At 36.4% G+C, this 19,193-nt stretch overlaps 1 protein-coding gene across 1 annotated transcript in view; it reads left to right on the top strand.

Moving 5' to 3' along the window:
• DNAJC13 (DnaJ heat shock protein family (Hsp40) member C13) overlaps window positions 1-19,193 on the top strand; it is a 118,832-nt gene that overhangs the window by 88,184 nt on the left and 11,455 nt on the right. Inside the window, exons 41-51 of the mRNA XM_090284338.1 lie at window positions 441-608; window positions 2,201-2,314; window positions 3,812-3,928; window positions 5,424-5,601; window positions 9,580-9,671; window positions 11,273-11,372; window positions 12,561-12,635; window positions 13,088-13,200; window positions 16,774-16,943; window positions 17,105-17,147; window positions 17,508-17,681. Of these exons, the coding sequence (XP_090140464.1) occupies window positions 441-608; window positions 2,201-2,314; window positions 3,812-3,928; window positions 5,424-5,601; window positions 9,580-9,671; window positions 11,273-11,372; window positions 12,561-12,635; window positions 13,088-13,200; window positions 16,774-16,943; window positions 17,105-17,147; window positions 17,508-17,681 (1,344 nt within the window). The remainder of the gene's footprint in view (window positions 1-440; window positions 609-2,200; window positions 2,315-3,811; window positions 3,929-5,423; window positions 5,602-9,579; window positions 9,672-11,272; window positions 11,373-12,560; window positions 12,636-13,087; window positions 13,201-16,773; window positions 16,944-17,104; window positions 17,148-17,507; window positions 17,682-19,193) is intronic.

The following is a 19,193-nucleotide window of genomic DNA, read 5'->3' as shown; positions in this document are numbered from 1 at the left end:
AATTTTGGTTTCATAATATAGGGAAATATTACAGTACTATTGGGGCTAGCTCCTTCAAGCACTTGAGTGCCTACTCGAAGTTTACACATATTTTTTTCTCTCATTCATTATTCATATTATTATTAGTATGTGCCTTTAGCAGTCAAATATACCTGCCTGTTCCCTATTCCCCACCCTACCCCTAAATGTGCTTTTTCCAGTTATGTATAAAATACTGTTTTAGTATAAATGAGATTCTGGATTCTGATGGTCCTTTGTATAAATAAAAGAGTAAGGTCTAATGCATAAACTCTTTAACATCAGTGTTGAGGACTCATTTGTCTTTTGGTTGTTTACGCTCTTCCTTTTAAATATGTTCCATACAGTTTGAGTTCGCAAAGTCATTAGGTTATCTACATAAGATAACAGATCTACTTTAATGTCGTCATTTTTTTAAACAGGAAGTAGCAAATAGCCTTGCCAAACTGAGTGTCCGTGCTCTTAGTCGTCTTGGAGGGTATCTGCCTGAAGAACAAGCAACCCCAGAAAATCCAACGATAAGGAAAAGTTTATCTGGCATGCTGACACCTTATATTGCTAGAAAACTTGCTGTGGTTAGTCCTACTGAGGTATGTGCTTCAGAGGTAGCCTGAGTTTTGATGAGTTTGAATGAATATTCTGTACGAAACCTAAAAATTGAAAATATTTACATGCTTATTCTTTCAACCAAGAAATTTATTTTATTGTGGATTGATGCTAATGATATTATCTCTATGAGCCCAGTCCTTCTGTAAGTATCAATCAACTGCATGTTTCCCAGTTGTGGAGGCACCATAGTTCTCTTAACCAATCTTGAGTCACAAAGGGACAGGACAGAGAGCAAACTCGGAATGGTGTTTTATATCGGGCAGAGGACTGGGAGTCTGGAGACCCAGAGTCTATTTTTAGCTGTTTAGCATAAGTTATCACTTATTTACATGCAGGGTTGAAATCCTAAAAGTAAATATATATCACACACACACGCAGTAAGGACAAAAATACGTATAACCTTGCCAGATCTCCCAATTTCTTTGGCCTCTTTTTTGAGGGTCACTGAGAAGCAGCCTACCAATGCAGCGTTAGAGAATTAACCTATACTAATCATTAAATAGACTCCCGGGATGTCTTAGACTGTATTTTTAGAATTTACAAGCTACTTATTTGTTATTTAATCCAATCTGATTGGACTGTGTTTTAGTGCTAGGCATTTCTTTTTGGTGCCCCTGAATAAGAGGGAAAAGCTTTAGATCTCACTCTGGATTGTTCTTTTTCTGGACTACGTGTTTTGTAATGTGACAGATTTTGTTGACTGAAAACATTTTTTCCAGAAATACTAGCAAATTGTTAATTAACTTCTACAGAAAAAAATACGCCCAAAACTAAACAACAACAACAAAAAAAGTAGCATTTCAAAATCTAGGCCTCAGCTCCATCTGATTTTATTGAATGCTTATTTTAAACTGCTAGTTCTTGAAGTTTTATACTTTTTTTCCTAATGATATATTTTTTCAGTCATTTAATATTTTGAAAATAAGATTTGAATGTCTTTGTATAAGATGGAGGTAATAACCCACTGCTTTCCTCCTGGCATAGAGATCTGTAAATGTGAAATGTAAAAAGATTTTGCTAAAAATGTGTATGTGTACGTTTACTTCAGGGAGAGCTAAACAAAGGGAAAGCACACTGGATAGGGAAACAGTCATAAGCTCTGTCTGCGGAACTACTCACTGCGCTTTTGAATTAGGGCGCGGCCAAGAAAATCGGAACTGTCTCTGCCCATGTATTTTATTTCCCTTCTTTGGATATGCTTCATAAAGACTTAGATTTTGTTTTCAAATATATGTATATGAAGACAGTATGGTTCCTCTTAAGTTTATGTTTACTGAGTGTTTATTAAATGCTTTAACACAAAATATCTTGTGTAAATTTCACCAAAGCAGAGCCAGTGTTAAGAATTTGAAGTCAGGCCCTGGCCAGGTAGATCAGTTTGGTTAAAGCATCGTCCTGATACACCAAGGTTGCGGGTTTGATCCCTGGTCAGGGCACATACAAGAATCAACTAGTAAATGCATTTGATCTCCATTATACCTAAGGAGCCTGTTACCAAATGTAATAGACAATTTTAATAAATGATACCTTCAATATTTTTTTTAAATGTTACAAAACTTATACTGTCTCCTAGATTTTGAAGATGCTTAACAGCAACACAGAGAACCCCTATTTGATATGGAACAATTCTACAAGGGCAGAACTACTTGAATTTCTTGAATCTCAACAAGAAAGCATGATTAAAAAAGTATGTTGTTTTACAAATTTCTTGGGTAACTTACTTGGATGAAATCTCTGGAAATATAACTTAGTATTGACAAAACAGGAGTCTGTTGTTTCTCCATTTGGTGTTACTCAAGCCTGTAACTTTTTGACACCTAATAATTTGGCCCATTTAAGAATACTTCTTACTGCATTTAATAGATTAAGATTTTTTGTTGTTTTTGTTACCACTTACATATAGCTGTCTTCTATTTTAACCAGTTTTTGTATCCATAAGTCCTGCTTTAGTTGTTTTATTCAGCTGCTTTTCCCCAGTAAATCACAATTGTTTTTTGGTATCAATTGAATGATTTCTACTAACCTGACACCTTCCAGTGGAGAAGCTGTTAAATCATTAAAAAACAACAACAGCAAACAGGATGGGAAATAAGGAGAAAGCCTGGATAATACATACACTAGATGGTCTTGGTGATTTAAAAGATAATTATGCTTGTTGATTTGGTATTTGTTAAAGAATAACTGTAACTGTTATGTCCTGAATTATTCAAAATTTGTTTTTTGAACTCATTTTATGATAGGTATTCAGAACTCTTTATAGATGGAAGTTTTGAGAATTTGAAAACTAGGTAAAATAGGTCTTGCATTTCTGTGTATCATCCATTATTTTAACTGCAGAGACATATAGCATCATCTTTCCCAGATGGGTGTGGCTTAGTTGGTTGGGCATCGTTCCGAGAAGCAAAAGGTTGCCGGTTGGATTCAGTGCAGCTGGGTGGGGGTTAGGTCCCCCCGTCAGGGTGCATGTAAGAGGCAACAGATTAGATTAATGTTTCTCTCTTACATCGATGTTTCGCTCCCTCTCTTTCTCTTTCTTTCCCTCTCTAAAAATAAATAAAATCTTAGAAAAATCTCTTTCTTTAGCACTTTACAACTTATTGTATACTTTTGTGTATTACTTTAATCCAGCCTAAACTGTGTATTATTTCAACCTTAATCTTCATTAGGACTTCTTTTCCCTTCTATTCCTCTTTTCTGTCTTTTTCCTTTTCATTAAATGGAAACTCTTCATGATTCGCCAACCTATTATTTCAGAGATTCTGTTTTCTAGCCCTTTATTTAATGTATTACTTTTTAAAACCACAAATTAGTTCATTTCTTAGCTCTGTCACCCCGTATCTGACAAGGCCAGATGTCTGCTGAGTGGAGTGAGAAGAGCCAAGTGTCGTACATGCTTTATGAACACTAGTTCCAGGACACTTCTTTGGTTGACCTCTGTGGTATTTTGAAATTTCAAAATGAGTTATAATATCCATCTCTGGATTAGAAATAACAATTCTGTGCCTGTTCCAGTTGTAGTGAATGCTGTATGTTTATGCCAGCACAGTTTTCTTCTCTCTGGAAAATGAATGGTTCTTTTAAGTTATTTTTATGTTAAGTTTTTAAGCTGAATATGGAGAGGTTTATAAACCAGACACTAATGATTCTGATTCATATCTAAGCATTTATTTTCTTCTTTTAAAAGGGTGATTGTGACAAAACTTATGGATCAGAATTTGTCTATAGTGATCATGCCAAAGAACTTATTGTAGGTGAGATTTTTGTTAGGGTGTATAATGAAGTCCCTACTTTCCAGCTAGAGGTAAGCTCTCTGTTTAGTTTTGTCTGATACTTTTGCTCATTTGCTGTTGAAAGCTACTAGTTTATTACACTGTATACAGTAGTCCCTCTCTATATCGTGGGTCAATTATCGTGGCCTCACTGTATCTCAGGATTTAAAAAAATATATTATTAATTGCGGGTTTTTCGCTATTTTGCGGAATTTTGCCATACTATATACGTATGTTGTTAAAGTTATGTAGGTTTAAGAGTATAGAATATGTTTAAGAACATAAGTAGTGTTTATAAAAGCGTGGAAAAGGTTAATAAGGGAGTGGGAAAGGTTAATAAGAGACTGGGAACGGTTTATAAGTGTGTGGGAAGGGTTTATAAAGCCTTAAAATACATATAAATACTAAAATAAATGTAAGGTTCCTACTTCACGGATTTTCACCTATCGTGGGGGTGTCTAGAACATAATACCCGTGATAAGTGAGGGAATACTATACATTTAAATGTTTCCTGTTCTTTGCCAGATGCTTTATAGCACCCTGGCTATGTGATAGGGTGACCATCGATAACTGATGAACCTCTTTATTTTGAATGTTGAAGAATTTAATTTTGCGGATTCATTAATAAGTTATTCCTTGCCCAGCTGTTCCTTGTGTTATGCATAATACTACCCCACTGTGTTGTGTATATATGTCTCAATTTATGGAAGTGCAAGGCCATTTACGAACTCAACTCCATGGTGTAGAATATCAGGTCACCATACAGAAATCCTTCTCTGGATGATTATTGAAAGAAAATTAAGGAAATACAGGTGGAAAACAAAGAGTTTTTAAAAAGATAGTTAGGGTCACACCAGCTCATCTCTTGTGATGATCCGTAATCACTTCCAGAAGCAAATGAGTAGCTCTGTTTTCTTAGTGCCTGGGGATCATGTAGGACTATTTTGTTTTAGTGTGTTTTTGTTTGTTTTTTGAGCGGATGCAAAGAGGATTTGGGGATTGGTTGATTTATAAGGAGGGAAGAAGTGAAGCTTTGTTTTAGACTTTACTATTAGCAAAAAAGAGAATTTACTAAACCATAATGTATATCATTTAGCTGTTAAGCAGAATGAATTCAGTGATTTGTATAGTTTCTTTGAAAACTGTTCTTTGGGTTTATATTCTAAATACATATATAGTTTAACATAAAATATAACCAAATTACAGAAGTTACATATAATGTTATTAATTACTTTAATTGGCAAAGAGAAGAGGTACTCTAATCTCAGAATTGTTATATTAAAGTATTGATGGGAGTATATCTGATCTCTAATGTACTGGGACAGAAAATGTTGAGAAACGCTTCATAATGCAACTGGGTTTTTTGTACCCTCTGCTCATTTTTAATCTATAGATATATTTATGTGTATTTATAATTTAATCACTTCCATAGCTTGAGTTTTTGTTGTTTGTTTTTTTGCTATGGAGTCTTTGTTATAAGTTATATCTGAGAGCACACGTGTCTTTACATATTTCTCTATTCCTTAGGTTCCAAAAGCGTTTGCTGCAAGTCTCTTGGATTTCATAGGCTCCCAGGCCCAGTACCTTCACACATTCATGGCTATCACACATGCTGCAAAAGTGGAGTCAGAGCAACATGGAGACCGCTTGCCGAGAGTGGAAATGGCTTTGGAGGCTCTGAGAAATGTCATAAAATACAATCCAGGTGTGTGACTACCCTTGATCTGTAAGATCCTTACAACAATAGAGGGCCTGAAAAATTTCAGTTCTCAATATTATCAGAGAAAATTACTTGGTTATAATGCTATACTTGGTATGCCATTAAGAGGAATTGACCTCATAATGTTTTTACCTGTAAACAGTAGTCTGGAAAGAGAGGTCAATGTACCATGTTTATAAGCATCTCAGTGGGTTGAAAAGGCAGAATAATTAGTTAGTATAAAATTTCAAATTGATGACATAAGTAGGTATACCAAGTATAAGTGCTTTAATTAAATTTATTAGATGACCTAAATACCATGTGTATATGAGCATTTTTTTTTTTTAAGTATTTCCTTGTTAAGTTTTTTTTTTTAAGGTTTTATTTATTTATTTATTTTAGAGGGAGAGAAAGGGAAGGAGAGAAACATTAATGAAAGAGAAAAACATTGATTGGTTGCCTCTTATAGGCGCCTGGACCAGGGACCGAACCCTCAACCCAGGCATGTATCTTGACTGGAAATCAGTTCTGCAACCTTTCATTTTGCGGGATGGTGCCCAACCAACTGAGCCATACCGGTCAGGACTGGACACTCATATTTTTGAAAAACTGCCTGAACTTTTTAGTATATAAAATTTGAAATAATAAAAATATGGGAATTTTAATTTTTAAACATCTTTAAGAGCCCATTTCCAAAAACATTATCACTCTTGCCTGACTCCAGGGGAGATAGATGAGTGAAAATCTGGATGCTTTTTTCAATTCCAGCTTTGATAATAAATATAGAATATAAAACCTAAAACAATGTAAGTTGAATTTTTAAAGTTATCTTTAAAAATTATATTTTAGGTATTTTTTTGCTTCCTTCAGTATTATTACAGTTCTGTTAAAATTCTTTTTGTTTATTGCCAACAAGTTATTCAAATCAAACAACAGTAATTAAGTGTTAGGAAAATAAACATTTCCAAGGTATACATTGGGATGCTGTTAAAGGCAGTGTTATAAAATCTGAAGAAAACTTTATTTTTTTATTGTTTGAAGTTATATAGTAGAACATTACTAGTGGTGTATTAAGTATGAAGTAATTGCAGCAAAACAGGCTATTGATTTGGAACTTATTAAAATCGAAGAAGGACTTGCACAGACATAAGTTTCATTTTGGTAGCGTCTTTGAATTTTATGTATCAGAATCTCATGTTCACTTGTAATTTAGAAGCATGGTTTATGTGACATTGATGTATTTATGACAATTCTTACCTGTTAAAAAGTGGTTTAGACTTCTGGTCATGATGGAAGCATAGGTAGACACATTTTGCCTCCTTGCACAACCATAAGGAGGATCACAACTAACCTCAAAACAAAACCCCCCAGAACTGCCAGAAAATTGAACTATATGGAAGTCCGACCACCAAGAATTTAAAGAAGCCATACTCACCCAGACGGGAAGGAGGGGCATAGATGGGGAGCTGGTGTGGAGAGGACGCGGTGTGGTAGCAGCGAGGTGGCCAGAGGAATGGGCAGCCCCACATTCATGTGCGGTGGATAAAAATCAGGAGAGATACCTTGGGATCAAATGATCCCAGCCCCAGGCCACCACACAGCCCAGGGTTCCAGCTCCAGGAAGATAAAGCCTCATAACTTCTGGCTGTAAAAACCAGTGGGGGGTTGGGCACCAGAAGAAACTGCTGGTCTCAGGAGATTCCGTTTAAAGGGCCCGCCTGGTTCTAAAACTTATGCAAACCCACCCACTTGAAACCACCACCAGCACAACAGCTAGAAGGGTGCCAGTTGCATACAGGAAGAGGGTGAAGTGACTGGAAACGAGGCAAGCACCGAGGAAGCCTCCAGCAGCCAGGCAGCAACATTGCTCCCTCTCTGAGCCCTACTCCCACACAGAGCCACTAAGTGGTGAAGCCAGTTGCCCCACCCTGGCAAATATCTAAAGCTCTGCCCCATACAACTTAATAGGTGTGCCAAGACAGAGAGTCAAAGCAGCTCTACCTAATACACAGAAACAAACACAAGGAGGTTGCCAACTTCAGGAGACAAAGACATATGGCCCAAATGAAAGAACACAACAAAGCCCCAGAAAAAGAACTAAACAAAATGGAGCTAGCCAACCTATCAGATTCAGAGTTCAAAACACTGGTGATAAGGATGCTAAGAGAACTCACTGAGTATAGCAAAAGCATAAGGGAAGAAATGAAAACTACACTAAGTGAAATGAAAAAAATCCACAGGGAACCAACAATGAAGAGAAGGAAGCCATGATTCAAATCAATGTATTGGGACATAAGGAAGAAATAAACATTCAGCCAGAACAGAATGAAGAAACAAAATTCAAAAAAACAAGGAGAGAATAAGAAGCTGGGATATCTCCAAAATTGCCAACATTCGAATCATAGGGATGCCAGAAGGAGAAGAAGAGCAAGAAATTAAACACTTATTTCAAAAAATAATGAAAGAAAACTTCCCTAATTTGGTGAAGGAAATAGACATATAAGTCCAGGAAGCACAGAGTCCCAAACAAGTTGGACCCAAAAGGACCACATCAAGACGCATCGTAATTGAAATGCCAAAGGCTAAAGATAAGGAGAGAATCTTAAAAGCAGCAAGAGAAAAGAAGAGAGTTACCTACAAAGGAGTTCCCATAAGAATATCAACTGATTTCTCAAAAAGAAATGTTTTGGGCAAGAAGGGACTGGCAAGAAATATTCAGTGATGAAAAGCAAGGGCCTACAATCAATATTATTCTATCCAGCAAAGCTATCATTTAGAATGGAAGGGCAGATAAAGTGCTTCCCAGACAAGGTAATGCTAAAGGATTTCATCATCACCAAGCCTTTATTATATGCAGTGTTAAAGGGACTCATTTAAGAAAAAGAAGATCAAAACTATGAACATTAAAATGACAGCAAACTCACAACTATCAATAACCAAATCTAAAAAACAAAAACAAACTTAAGCAACTAAACAGGAACAGAATCATAGATATGGAGATCATATGGAGGGTTATCAGCAGGGAGGTGGAAGGGGGAGAATAGGGGAAAAGAAACAATCAGTAGGAACAATATAGACAGGGAGATGTTAAAAATAGTATAGGAAATGGAGAAGCCAAAGAAGTTATATGCACGGCCCATGAACATGAACCGAGCGGGGCGGGGATTGCTGGAGGGAAGGGGGTTACCAGGTGGAAGGGGGCAAAGGGGGAAAAATTGGGACAACTATAATAGCATGATCAGTAAAATATATATATTTTAAAGTGGTTTAAAAATGAATTTAAAAGCAACTTATTTATAGTATATTTTCAGATCCTTGTAAGTTGAGGGATTGTAGTGAGTTATCTTAAGGGGCCTCAAAAGATTACAAATTATAATATATATTTTACCACCATACAGTAAAAGCAAATACATGTTTAATAAAATCTTAATGTTTTTGTTTTATTAACAACAGAATGGTAGTGAATATGTGGGACTGGGGTTTAAGGTGTGTAGGCATGGAAATGCCATTCAGTTTTCTGTATTTTCACAAGTGGCCTTTTAATATGCATATCAGTGGTTTGTTTATAATGTAGTTTTCAAGTGACAGAGTTCTAACCCAGTCTTATTAAAATCCAGATGACTTTGTATTTCCCCAAAGTATAATGAGCTGTGGTGCAGTGAGGGAGCACAAAAGCTCTTAGGTCTACGGATAAAGAGAATAATTACCACCTTATACCTTTTAATTTTGAGTTGTAGTTGATGAATTTCTTGTTTTTAGCCTGAGGCTAAGGGTGAGGCTAGAAGTGAAACAAAACAAATATAGAAATAGCATATTCTTTGCCTAAGATTTACTGCTGCTTAGAAATACCTCATGTCACAAATACTGAGAAAAGGTTATCACAGGCTTATAACTGATAGTAAACAGTGTGCACTGGTTTTCTGAAGGTTTGCAATTGAGGACATTTCTTGGAAATAACAAAATAAACATTTTCTTATTCCCTAGGCTCTGAAAGTGAATGCATTGGGCATTTTAAATTAATATTTTCTCTTCTTCGAGTCCATGGAGCTGGTCAAGTGCAGCAATTGGCGTTAGAGGTAAAAGAAAGTTGTACTAAAGCACGTTGCCTTTCCTATTCCTTACTATATATGGTTTGAGCCTTGGTCAGTCACCATCTGAAGCTGAATGGAAGTTTACATTTTGTTGTTGTTGTTTATTTTCATTTTGTCTATTAAGGCAAGTGAATATATTTTTAAAATTTGAATTTACTCATTTTGAAGACTAAACGTTATGCAGTATTGTTCAAGGTCATTCCCTTTGAGGTCATTGTTATGCATTAGAACTTGAGGTGTATTGTATATTGTCATGTGGTGTGGGTTAAGAACTGGAATTTACTCTGGTGTTTGGAAGCCACACATCAACAAGAGAAAGAGGGTTTCTCTGATCTCTCAGTGTCCCCACAGAGAGACATTTGAGGCCAGGGAACTCTGCCAGGGTTTGTGTTCGAAGAAAGACTACCCCCTCCCCCTAGTTGCTCTCCCTTCTTATGGGTCAGGTCCAAAGCAACCTTTGCAGTGAGGGTACAGACAGACAGCTGGGTTATTATACTGTTCACAGGAGCTGGCCAGGAAAGCCAGATTCCCACAACCTGTAAGCCTATGGGTCCAAAAGAAGTTAGAGGTCCATCCCTCCTTCAGGAGATGGAAACCACCAGAAGGTGTTTCAGTGGAGCCTTTTCCTCTGGCAGGAGCAGGAAGTCCCTGGTTACAAGGGGCTTGTTCATTGTCCAGGCAACCCAGAGTGAGCTCCCAGGATCATTTTTCAGAAGATCATGCTTATTGTAACACAATTTATTATTTAAAAAAAAAACACCAAATGCAACAATGGAGTAACAGGTTAATGAGTGGTTTATAAATGGTATGTGTGACTTGTTCTTAGATTACATTATTATTTAAAGTAGATTTTTAATAATAAAAGTTAAATTGGTTAAAAACCTTAACAGACATATTCTTTTAATTGAAATGCATGCTTCTCTACTTAATTCCTTCAAGTACCCTGTAACGTTTTAAATAAACATTATTAAATCTCAGATATGTTGCTTTGAGGTGCTGACCACATGGTTCAAGTTAAATGACATTGATCTTTAGATGTGTACTGTAAAAGTTAGACTTGAGAGGTCATCCTTTTTGAAAGAAAACATAGCTGTTTCTTTTGAATGGAAAGATAGACATAATCCATTGTTCTGGGCCCTGAAGACATTTACTTTCTCCCTCTAAAAACAAAGTCCAAGTAGTGAGGATCATTATCTTCCTGACACTCCCTACCCCAAATCTGTAATTGGAAAGCAGTACCATTACAGAGCATGTAGGATAGAAGGCTTCTTATAAACCACAAGATTGTGAATTGTTGCTAAATATTAATTAGGTCATTATACCTATTTCTTACCTCTAAATTAGTCAGAAGCTAATGTACATAACATAGATAAGAGCATTGACATTTTTTATTATTTCTTAAAAGATCAAATACTAAAGCCAATCTTTGAAAATTAAACTTTTCTCTAAAAATTAACTGTTTTGTCCTCCAAACATTGTTCTCGCTTTTGTGAAGCCTTAAATTTACTAAGGTCTGGCTAATTTGACTTAATTTGATTTCGGTCAGAAATTATTTGCATCTTAATATTCTGTTGATTAATTTACAGGTTGTGAATATAGTGACATCGAACCAAGATTGTGTCAACAATATTGCTGAATCAGTGGTTTTGTCCAATTTATTGGCTCTTCTGCATTCATTACCATCAAGTATGTATATTCATTCACAAGTGGAATTTTAGAAATCACAACATGGCTTACCCATAGAGGGGAGCAGTTACATAGATGATACAAAGTGTCTGCCATAATGTCATCCATATTTAGTTTTGGAATATTTTAGTGGTATTCTTTATATTAGATTTGTCTTCCTAATTATGTTTTGTTTAAATTAATATAATTATTTTGCATTTCCCGTATCGAAGTTAAAAGTCAGAGGTCAGAGAGGTCCAGAAGCTAAGTTAAATAACGGAGGATTTTCGGATTGTTGGTATAAACTATACATGAGTAGTCCAGGATTGACTAATATTCCATGGCTTATTAAAAAGTATAGTTGGTCTTGGGTGATAGAAAAAAGTGCTTAAGATAAAAATTACCATGTGCACAGCCTAGAGCTAAATTCTGCATTATTTGTTCTTTACTGATTTAATGCTGATAGGGACTGTTGCCACCAAAATGAGATCAATTTTTTAAAACTATATACCAAACTGATTTGTTTTTAATACAGCATGTACTAATTAATTTTGTTCTCCTGCATGGTAACAGCCCAGTCCAGGTAATCAACCTTCGTTGTTTTAGTCTCAGCCTAATAGTTGGCAGCCTCCTCTCTCTTTACCAGCTCAACTTCTTTGATCACCTGTCTGTCATTGCCATTTGGCTCTAAAAGAGTCAAGTCCAATAGCCCAGTATACTTCAGTGACAAGGAGTGGGAGGTGCACAGACTGTGTCCAGAAGGATGCTGTTAAGTCTTAGATTGGACTAGTGTATTGCAACTGCTACTTCCTGCTCCTTTCTCTAAGATAATAGCACCTGATAAAATCTTAGTTGCCTGATTACAACGTCCTCAGGTGTCAGGCTATGGGATTTTGTTTATGTAGTGAACGATGAGGTAGGAAGACTGTATAGCATATTGGTTATGAATGTGGACTTGGAAGTCAGACAGACCTCTATACAAAGCTGAGGTATACCACACATTGGATGCGAAACCTTGGGCTGGCTAAACTGGGCCTCAGCTTCCTAATTCATAATGGAGCCGTGATAATGTTTGTCTCACTGGTTATTGTGAAGATCTAAGTACGATACCCTGTTTAGAGCACCTAGTTCAGTGCCTGGCACAGAAATGATACGCAGTAAATGTAGCTTAATGTTGATGCATTCCTTGAAACGTCTTTCCCTTTGCAGGTCGTCAGCTTGTTCTGGAAACTCTTTATGCTTTGACATCAAGTACAAAAATTATCAAAGAAGCAATGGCGAAAGGTAATGTACAGAGTGCTTTCTCACCAGTCATGCTCAATAATGATGAAGCTGCTTTGGATAGTAGTAACTAGAAGAATGCTTTGGAAGGCTTACAGTTAAAACAAACAAACAAACAAACAAAAAGCCCTGGCTGGTGTGGCTCAGTGGATTGAGTGCTGGCTTGCTAACCAAAAGGTCGCCAGTTTGATTCCCGGTCAGGGCATGTGCCTGGATTGTGGGCCAGGTTCCCAGTTGGGGGCGTGTGATAAGCTGCTGGTCAGTGTTTCTCTCTCACATTCATGTTTCTCTCCCTCTCTTTCTCTTTCCCTTCCACACTCTCTATAAATAACTAAATAAAGTCATTTAAAAAAAAACTATCGCATTGAGTATAAATAAAGTTGAAAATGAATTGTGATTAGAAAAGTTATATTTTTACGTACAGTATAAATATTAATTCTCTTTTTCCTTCATAGGAGCTCTGATTTATTTACTAGATATGTTCTGCAATTCAACACATCCACAGGTTCGAGCCCAAACAGCGGAACTTTTTGCGAAAATGACAGCAGATAAACTAATAGGTCCAAAGGTGAGCACAAAATAGGTTCTTAGAAAAAAATGGATTATTAGAGGTCTGTTACTTTGATACTGATTTCATGAAGTTTACCAAAGTCCAAGAAGGTGAAGATAAGGAAATGATGGGGTGAAAGGTGGAAGAGTTACATGCCTGAAATCGTTCCTGTATATTACTAGTTTGAGAAAAATTATAGGTGGGGCAGTCTGCACTGGAATTGAGAAGATTTAAGAGAGTTTGGATTATGATGATAAATTGCTTATCTCCAAAAGTATACCTGGGTCATGGTAGAGGATACTTCTAAATGGAATTCCATCCAGACAGGCACAGCTGTAGGCAAAGCCTCCTTGTTCTGTAATTAACCCAGTGACACAGGAATAGAGCTCGTGAAGCATGTCTGTGCCAGCCCACCAAGTGGCAGCGACAGGTGGGAGGGAGCACCAAAAGATTAAGCCTCCCGTGCCCCCACTTCCAGAGCCTAGTTTTACACCAGTAAAACAAGCTGGGTCCAGTTACTTTTTTATTTCTTGCCTAATCTTGCAATCTAAGTATTGAGAATCTGTCACAGACCTGAAACAGTTGTACTTTGGGAATAAGGTTAATAGTCTGACATCAGCAGGGTTGTTGAGATCAGGGAGACTACATTTGGATGCTTATAGAAAGGGCCCATGAAGGTATGGATACTGATATTTAATATTGAGTTGTCTTGAAGCTGGATTTGGGCAGCACATAATTACAATATTTATTACAAGTTTTAAATAATGTTTTAGGTACTTAAGTAAATATATACTGCTATTGACTCTGAGCTCCTCAGTAATTTCTTGACTTTTGAAATATACGAGGAACAAATTTTTTCAAGGTGAATATATTTATACTTAACTTTTCTGTATAGGAAAAATACAAGTGTCAGCTCCTTAGTTGAATAATTGATTTAATCAGGAGATTCTAGAACTGGGGTTAGTAAACTCTTTTCTCCTTATTGCTAAGAGCTTTATTGAGATATAATTGTTATACCACAGAATTCTCATATATAAAGTGTACAATTCAATGATTTTATTTTATTTATAGATTGGGCAACCACAGTCAATTTTAGAGCATTTTCATCAACCCAGGGGGGCAAAAACATTTCTTTAGCAGTCACTCCCCATCCCCCCTCTCCCTAGAACCTGGACCACTAACCTACTTTCTGTCTCCATAGATTTGCCTATTCTAAGCATTTCATGCAAATGGAATCATACAATGTGGTCTTTTGTGATTGGTTTCTGTCACTTAGTATGCTTTCAAAGTTTATCCATGTTGTAGCAAGTATCTACTTAATTCCTTTTTATTGCCCAATAAATATAGATAACACCACTTCTTGTTTTTCCATTTGTCAGTTGATTGGCATGTGAATTGTTTCTACTTTTTAGCCACTGAATAATGCTTCTGTGAACATATGTTGACAAGTTTTTGTGTGGGTATGTATTTTTATTCTCAGAGTAGATTTTCTGAATCATATGGTAACACCAGTTTAACCTTTCAAGGAATTATCAGACTATTTTCCAAAGGGCTGCACCATTTTATATTTCCACTAGCAGTGTGTGTGAGTTCTGATTTCTCCACATCTTCTCTGACACTTGTTGTTATGTATCTTTTTTTATTATAGCCATTCTAGTGGGTGTGAAGTGATAATCTCTTGGTTTTGATTTATTTTTCCCTAGTAGCCAGTGATGTTGAGTGTTTTTTATCTGCCTGTTAGCCATTTATACATCTTTTTAAACAAATACCTGTTCACATTTTTTGCTCATTTTTTAATTGGGTTATTTGTCTTTACTATTGGGTTGCAATTGTTTTTTATGTAGTCTGGATGCCAATCCCTTAACCAGAAATGTGATTCGCAAACATTTTTTTCCCATTCTGTGGATGTCGTTCCATTTTCTTGATGGTGTTTTTTGAAGTCTAGACTGTCATTTTTTGTTGTTCTTGTAGCTTGTGCTTTTAATGTCCTAGCTAAGAAGCCATTGCCTAATCCACGCTTACAAAAATCCACACCTTTGTTTTCTTCTGAGAGTTTTATAGTTTTCGGTCTTGTATTTATGTCTTAGATCCATTTGAGTGAATTTTTGCACACGATGTGCAGTAGGGGTGAGGCTGGTGAACTTTTTTTGTAAAGGGGCGTATGCTTAGTCATACAGTAAAAGTTTTATCCTTTGTGGGTCATATGATCTCTGCAAATACTCTGCCGTAGATGGTAACTGTATGAATGGGTGCAGTTGCTTTCTAATAAAACGTTTTTAAAAACAAGCACTTTGCTTTTTATTTTATTTTTTTATCCTCACCTGAGGACATTTTTTTCATTGCTTTTTTTTAAAGAGAGAGGAAGGGAGAGAGAGAAACATTGATTCGAGAGAGAAGCATCAATTGGTTGCCTCCTGTATGCACCTGGACCAGGGATCAAACCAGCAAGTTTTTGGTACGGGATGACACTCCAACCGAGCCACACTGGCCAGGGCTCTAATAAAACTATATAAACAAAATCAGGTGGCAGGTCAGATTTGGCCGTGGTTTGCCAATGGCTATTTTAGAATAGCTGAATAACCTGGACATAATTCTGAAGGCTTATAATCAAAGGATTCTCATTATGTAATTTTATTTTTTTTAACTTAAACATCTAATAGTATACAAACCAGTGAGTGATCACTTCCTATTTGAATTCTGTCATGACCAAGAAAAATGACATAGTCCCTATGTTATGGATGCTCTGTGTTGTAACTGCCATTGTTTCTGTTAGTTCATTGGCTGCTAGGAAGTGCAGAGCTAAATTTGTAGTCTTATCACTACTAGTTTTACAGAGCTTTTAATGTTTTCATATTAGTCTCATTCGTTCAAGTAAGTTTTTGAGTATTTGCTACGTGCTAGAGGCTGTTGGATATAGGCAGTGAGCAAGACCCCTGGGCCAGGGAAGTTTTCTACGAGACAAGATTTGAGCAGACTTGAAAGACACGAAGGAGAGAGAGCCCTGTGAAGACCTGAGGGAAAAAAGTTACCTTCCCACTTTTCATTTTGTCTTTGTATTTATCCCTCACTCTAATTTTCATTTAGTGTGTATGTGTGTTTTGGGTGTATTTTTTAAAAAGCTGCTTTTTAAATCCTTTTTGGAAAAAGTTACAGTGTAATATAAAACATGGTACATGCACTAAAAATACATGTAGGATGCAAGGCATGAGAAAAATTTGTTCTTGACGGTGGGAGGCATGCAGTAAAGTTGGGAGGGACAGGCCAGCTAAGCATGTTCTGAAAAGAGGGAGCAGCATGTGCAAAGCATGGTCTGGAAGAATGTGTTCTGGACACTTGACATACCAGTGATACTGAATTTCTGAAAGTTTCTAAAATCTGTGACAGAGAATGGAATTGAAACTAGATAGGTAAGTAGGAGCAGATCATAGTGAGGCTTGTTCAAGTTACCTTTGCATAAACCAAGATTTATCCCTTCCCACTCCAGGACTTTTGGGTAATAGTTTTGGCAATATTCTGTCTTAAAGAAATGCAAAACAAAGCAAATATTGAGATGTTTCCAATAGTTTTTTTTTTCTCAACCTCCTTAAATAGGTTCGACTTACATTAATAAAATTTCTACCAAGTGTTTTCATGGATGCCATGAGAGACAACCCTGAAGCTGCTGTCCATATTTTTGAAGGAACTCATGAAAATCCTGAGTTAATTTGGAATGATAGTTCCAGAGATAAAGTGTCCACAACAGTTAGAGAAATGATGCTAGAGTAAGTAAAGACACATGTAGTGACTTAGGGCCTTCAGGTAAAATCATTGGGAAGGGCAAACGTTTTGCATTTGTCTCTCAGCTCTCTTAAGACTTACTTTAAAGGCTAATGGGAGTGTATCTTGTGACTAAAGTTTGATATTCCTCCTTCTTCACTCCCAGGCACTTTAAAAATCAGCAAGACAACCCTGATGTAAACTGGAAGGTAAATATACTTTTATACAGATAAAGGAATTTTTCATTTTACTGTATTTTTAAAAAGTTCCTGCTGAGTCAGTTTAATGCCAGCCTCTTAGATACTTTGTCTTAAGACATTAAGATCTTCTCTTGGAAAATAAAAATTTAAACATAAAACTAGAATTGCTCACTTTTAAATTAAGTAACTAATCAAACCAACTCTCTGAATTTTATTAAGAGACAATAAAACTTACAGTAATTATTATTTGATTGTATCAATGACAAGGACTACTTAATTTCATAATCATGTCTTCAATAGTTTGCATTTATTTAATGTGCAAGTAATGATGATTAAGTGGCTTGACTATGGTTCTTTTCCTGTTTAAAGTTGCCTGAAGATTTTACTGTAGTGTTTGGTGAAGCAGAGGATGAACTTGCTGTTGGAGGCGTTTTCTTGAGAATCTTCATTGCACAACCAGCCTGGGTTCTAAGAAAACCTAGAGAATTTCTTATTGCACTACTAGAAAAATTAACTGAGCTCCTCGAGAAGAACAATCCTCATGTAAGCTTCAGCTAATCAGATCGTTTGCTAAATACACTGATAGGGTTTCTTCTGCAACACCATCCTTACTGACTGTGCATTAAGAATTGGCTGCTTCTTGTGATATAGCAGCCACCTTTAGATTCAGATGCACCCGTCTTTTTTCCGGAATGTTCAAAAGTGATACTCCTTGGTAAAATGGTTATTTTTGAACCACAACTATAGGTGTCTATACTGATAAGGTGCTATTTCTGACAATTGTAGAAGCTCAGAAAGAGGGTTTCTGCTACTCCATTTCCAATGATTGTGTAATTTTAAGGAGAAACGTAAATGTTCAGTATAGAAACCTAAATGGAAGCGTGTTCTGCTAGGCCATGCTCTTTCCTCAGCTTCTACATGTGGCAGGGATGGACCCTAGTTACAGACATTGACAGGAGAGTAGGAGCTTCACGGGTGGACTCTGCCCATGCTGCAAGCCAAAGGCTGCTTGCAAAGCAGGAGTGAGTGAGGAAGGAGCCTTGGGCTTGGTTTGGTGAATTAGAAACCCTGAGAGTATACAAGGTTCTGTTATTTGAATCTTTAAATTGAAAATAATTGAGTACATACATGGTTGTTGTTGAATTAAGCTGGCGGTAGAGCAGTCCTTAAGAGCCCAAGCTGTCTCGTTGGAGCTCTGTCACAGCTAAGCTCTGTGGCCTCGGGTAGCACCTCATGACTCTGACTCACTTGCCTCATTTCTGAGTGATCACAGCACCTTCCCCTAAGGCTGACATTTTAATAGGTTTGGATGTATGTGGAGAGCTTTGCATAATTTCTGGCACTGGTCAAATACTTAGAAATTATTGATTACTATTATTAGTTTAACAAAACTTTAAAAATACATTAGTATAGAAATATTTACATATTTCTTATCCATAGTCATACTTTCTCTTTACTGGGATTTTTACTACATATAGCTTGTTTAAGTAAGGAAATCTTCAAAGTAGATACCTGGAAAGGGAAAAACACACAGTGTGTTTCTCCTATGTCACTTTTCTTTTTGGGCATATCCCAATTTCCATGTTCATTTGTAACACATTTTGTTATGAATGTATGCCTGCATATAGTAGTATGTTATAGATCTTTATTATCCATTATGCACAATAGAAAGTGCATTTTGGCAACGAGACATGTTAACTAGTAGGATTTTTAATAGAGCTGGGGAAAACACTTCATTTGTTCTGCATTCTTGTGAATTATTGATGCTCTCTGACACTGATATTCGTATAACATCATCTAAGAATTTCTAGTACTATCTTGTGGGAGATGGTCTCTTAAACCTGCAATAGAAATGAGCTGTGAAAGGCTGGTAAGATAAAGATCTTAAAGTCCTTTAAACTTATGCCTTCTATCAAGATGGGGAAGTTTGTTCTTAATAGGATTTGTGAATCAGTTTTCAAGTATCAGTACATGGAATTTGAGGATGCATAGTTTTGAATACCAAATAATTGCCAGGGATGTTTAGGACTGTATCAGTATTTCATAGTTTGCTTG

Source organism: Furipterus horrens, unplaced genomic scaffold, assembly GCF_987537825.1.
Source record: "Furipterus horrens unplaced genomic scaffold, mFurHor1.1.pri manual_scaffold_7, whole genome shotgun sequence".
Lineage (NCBI taxonomy): Eukaryota > Metazoa > Chordata > Mammalia > Chiroptera > Furipteridae > Furipterus > Furipterus horrens.
This window is presented reverse-complemented; position numbering and strand designations above follow the sequence as displayed.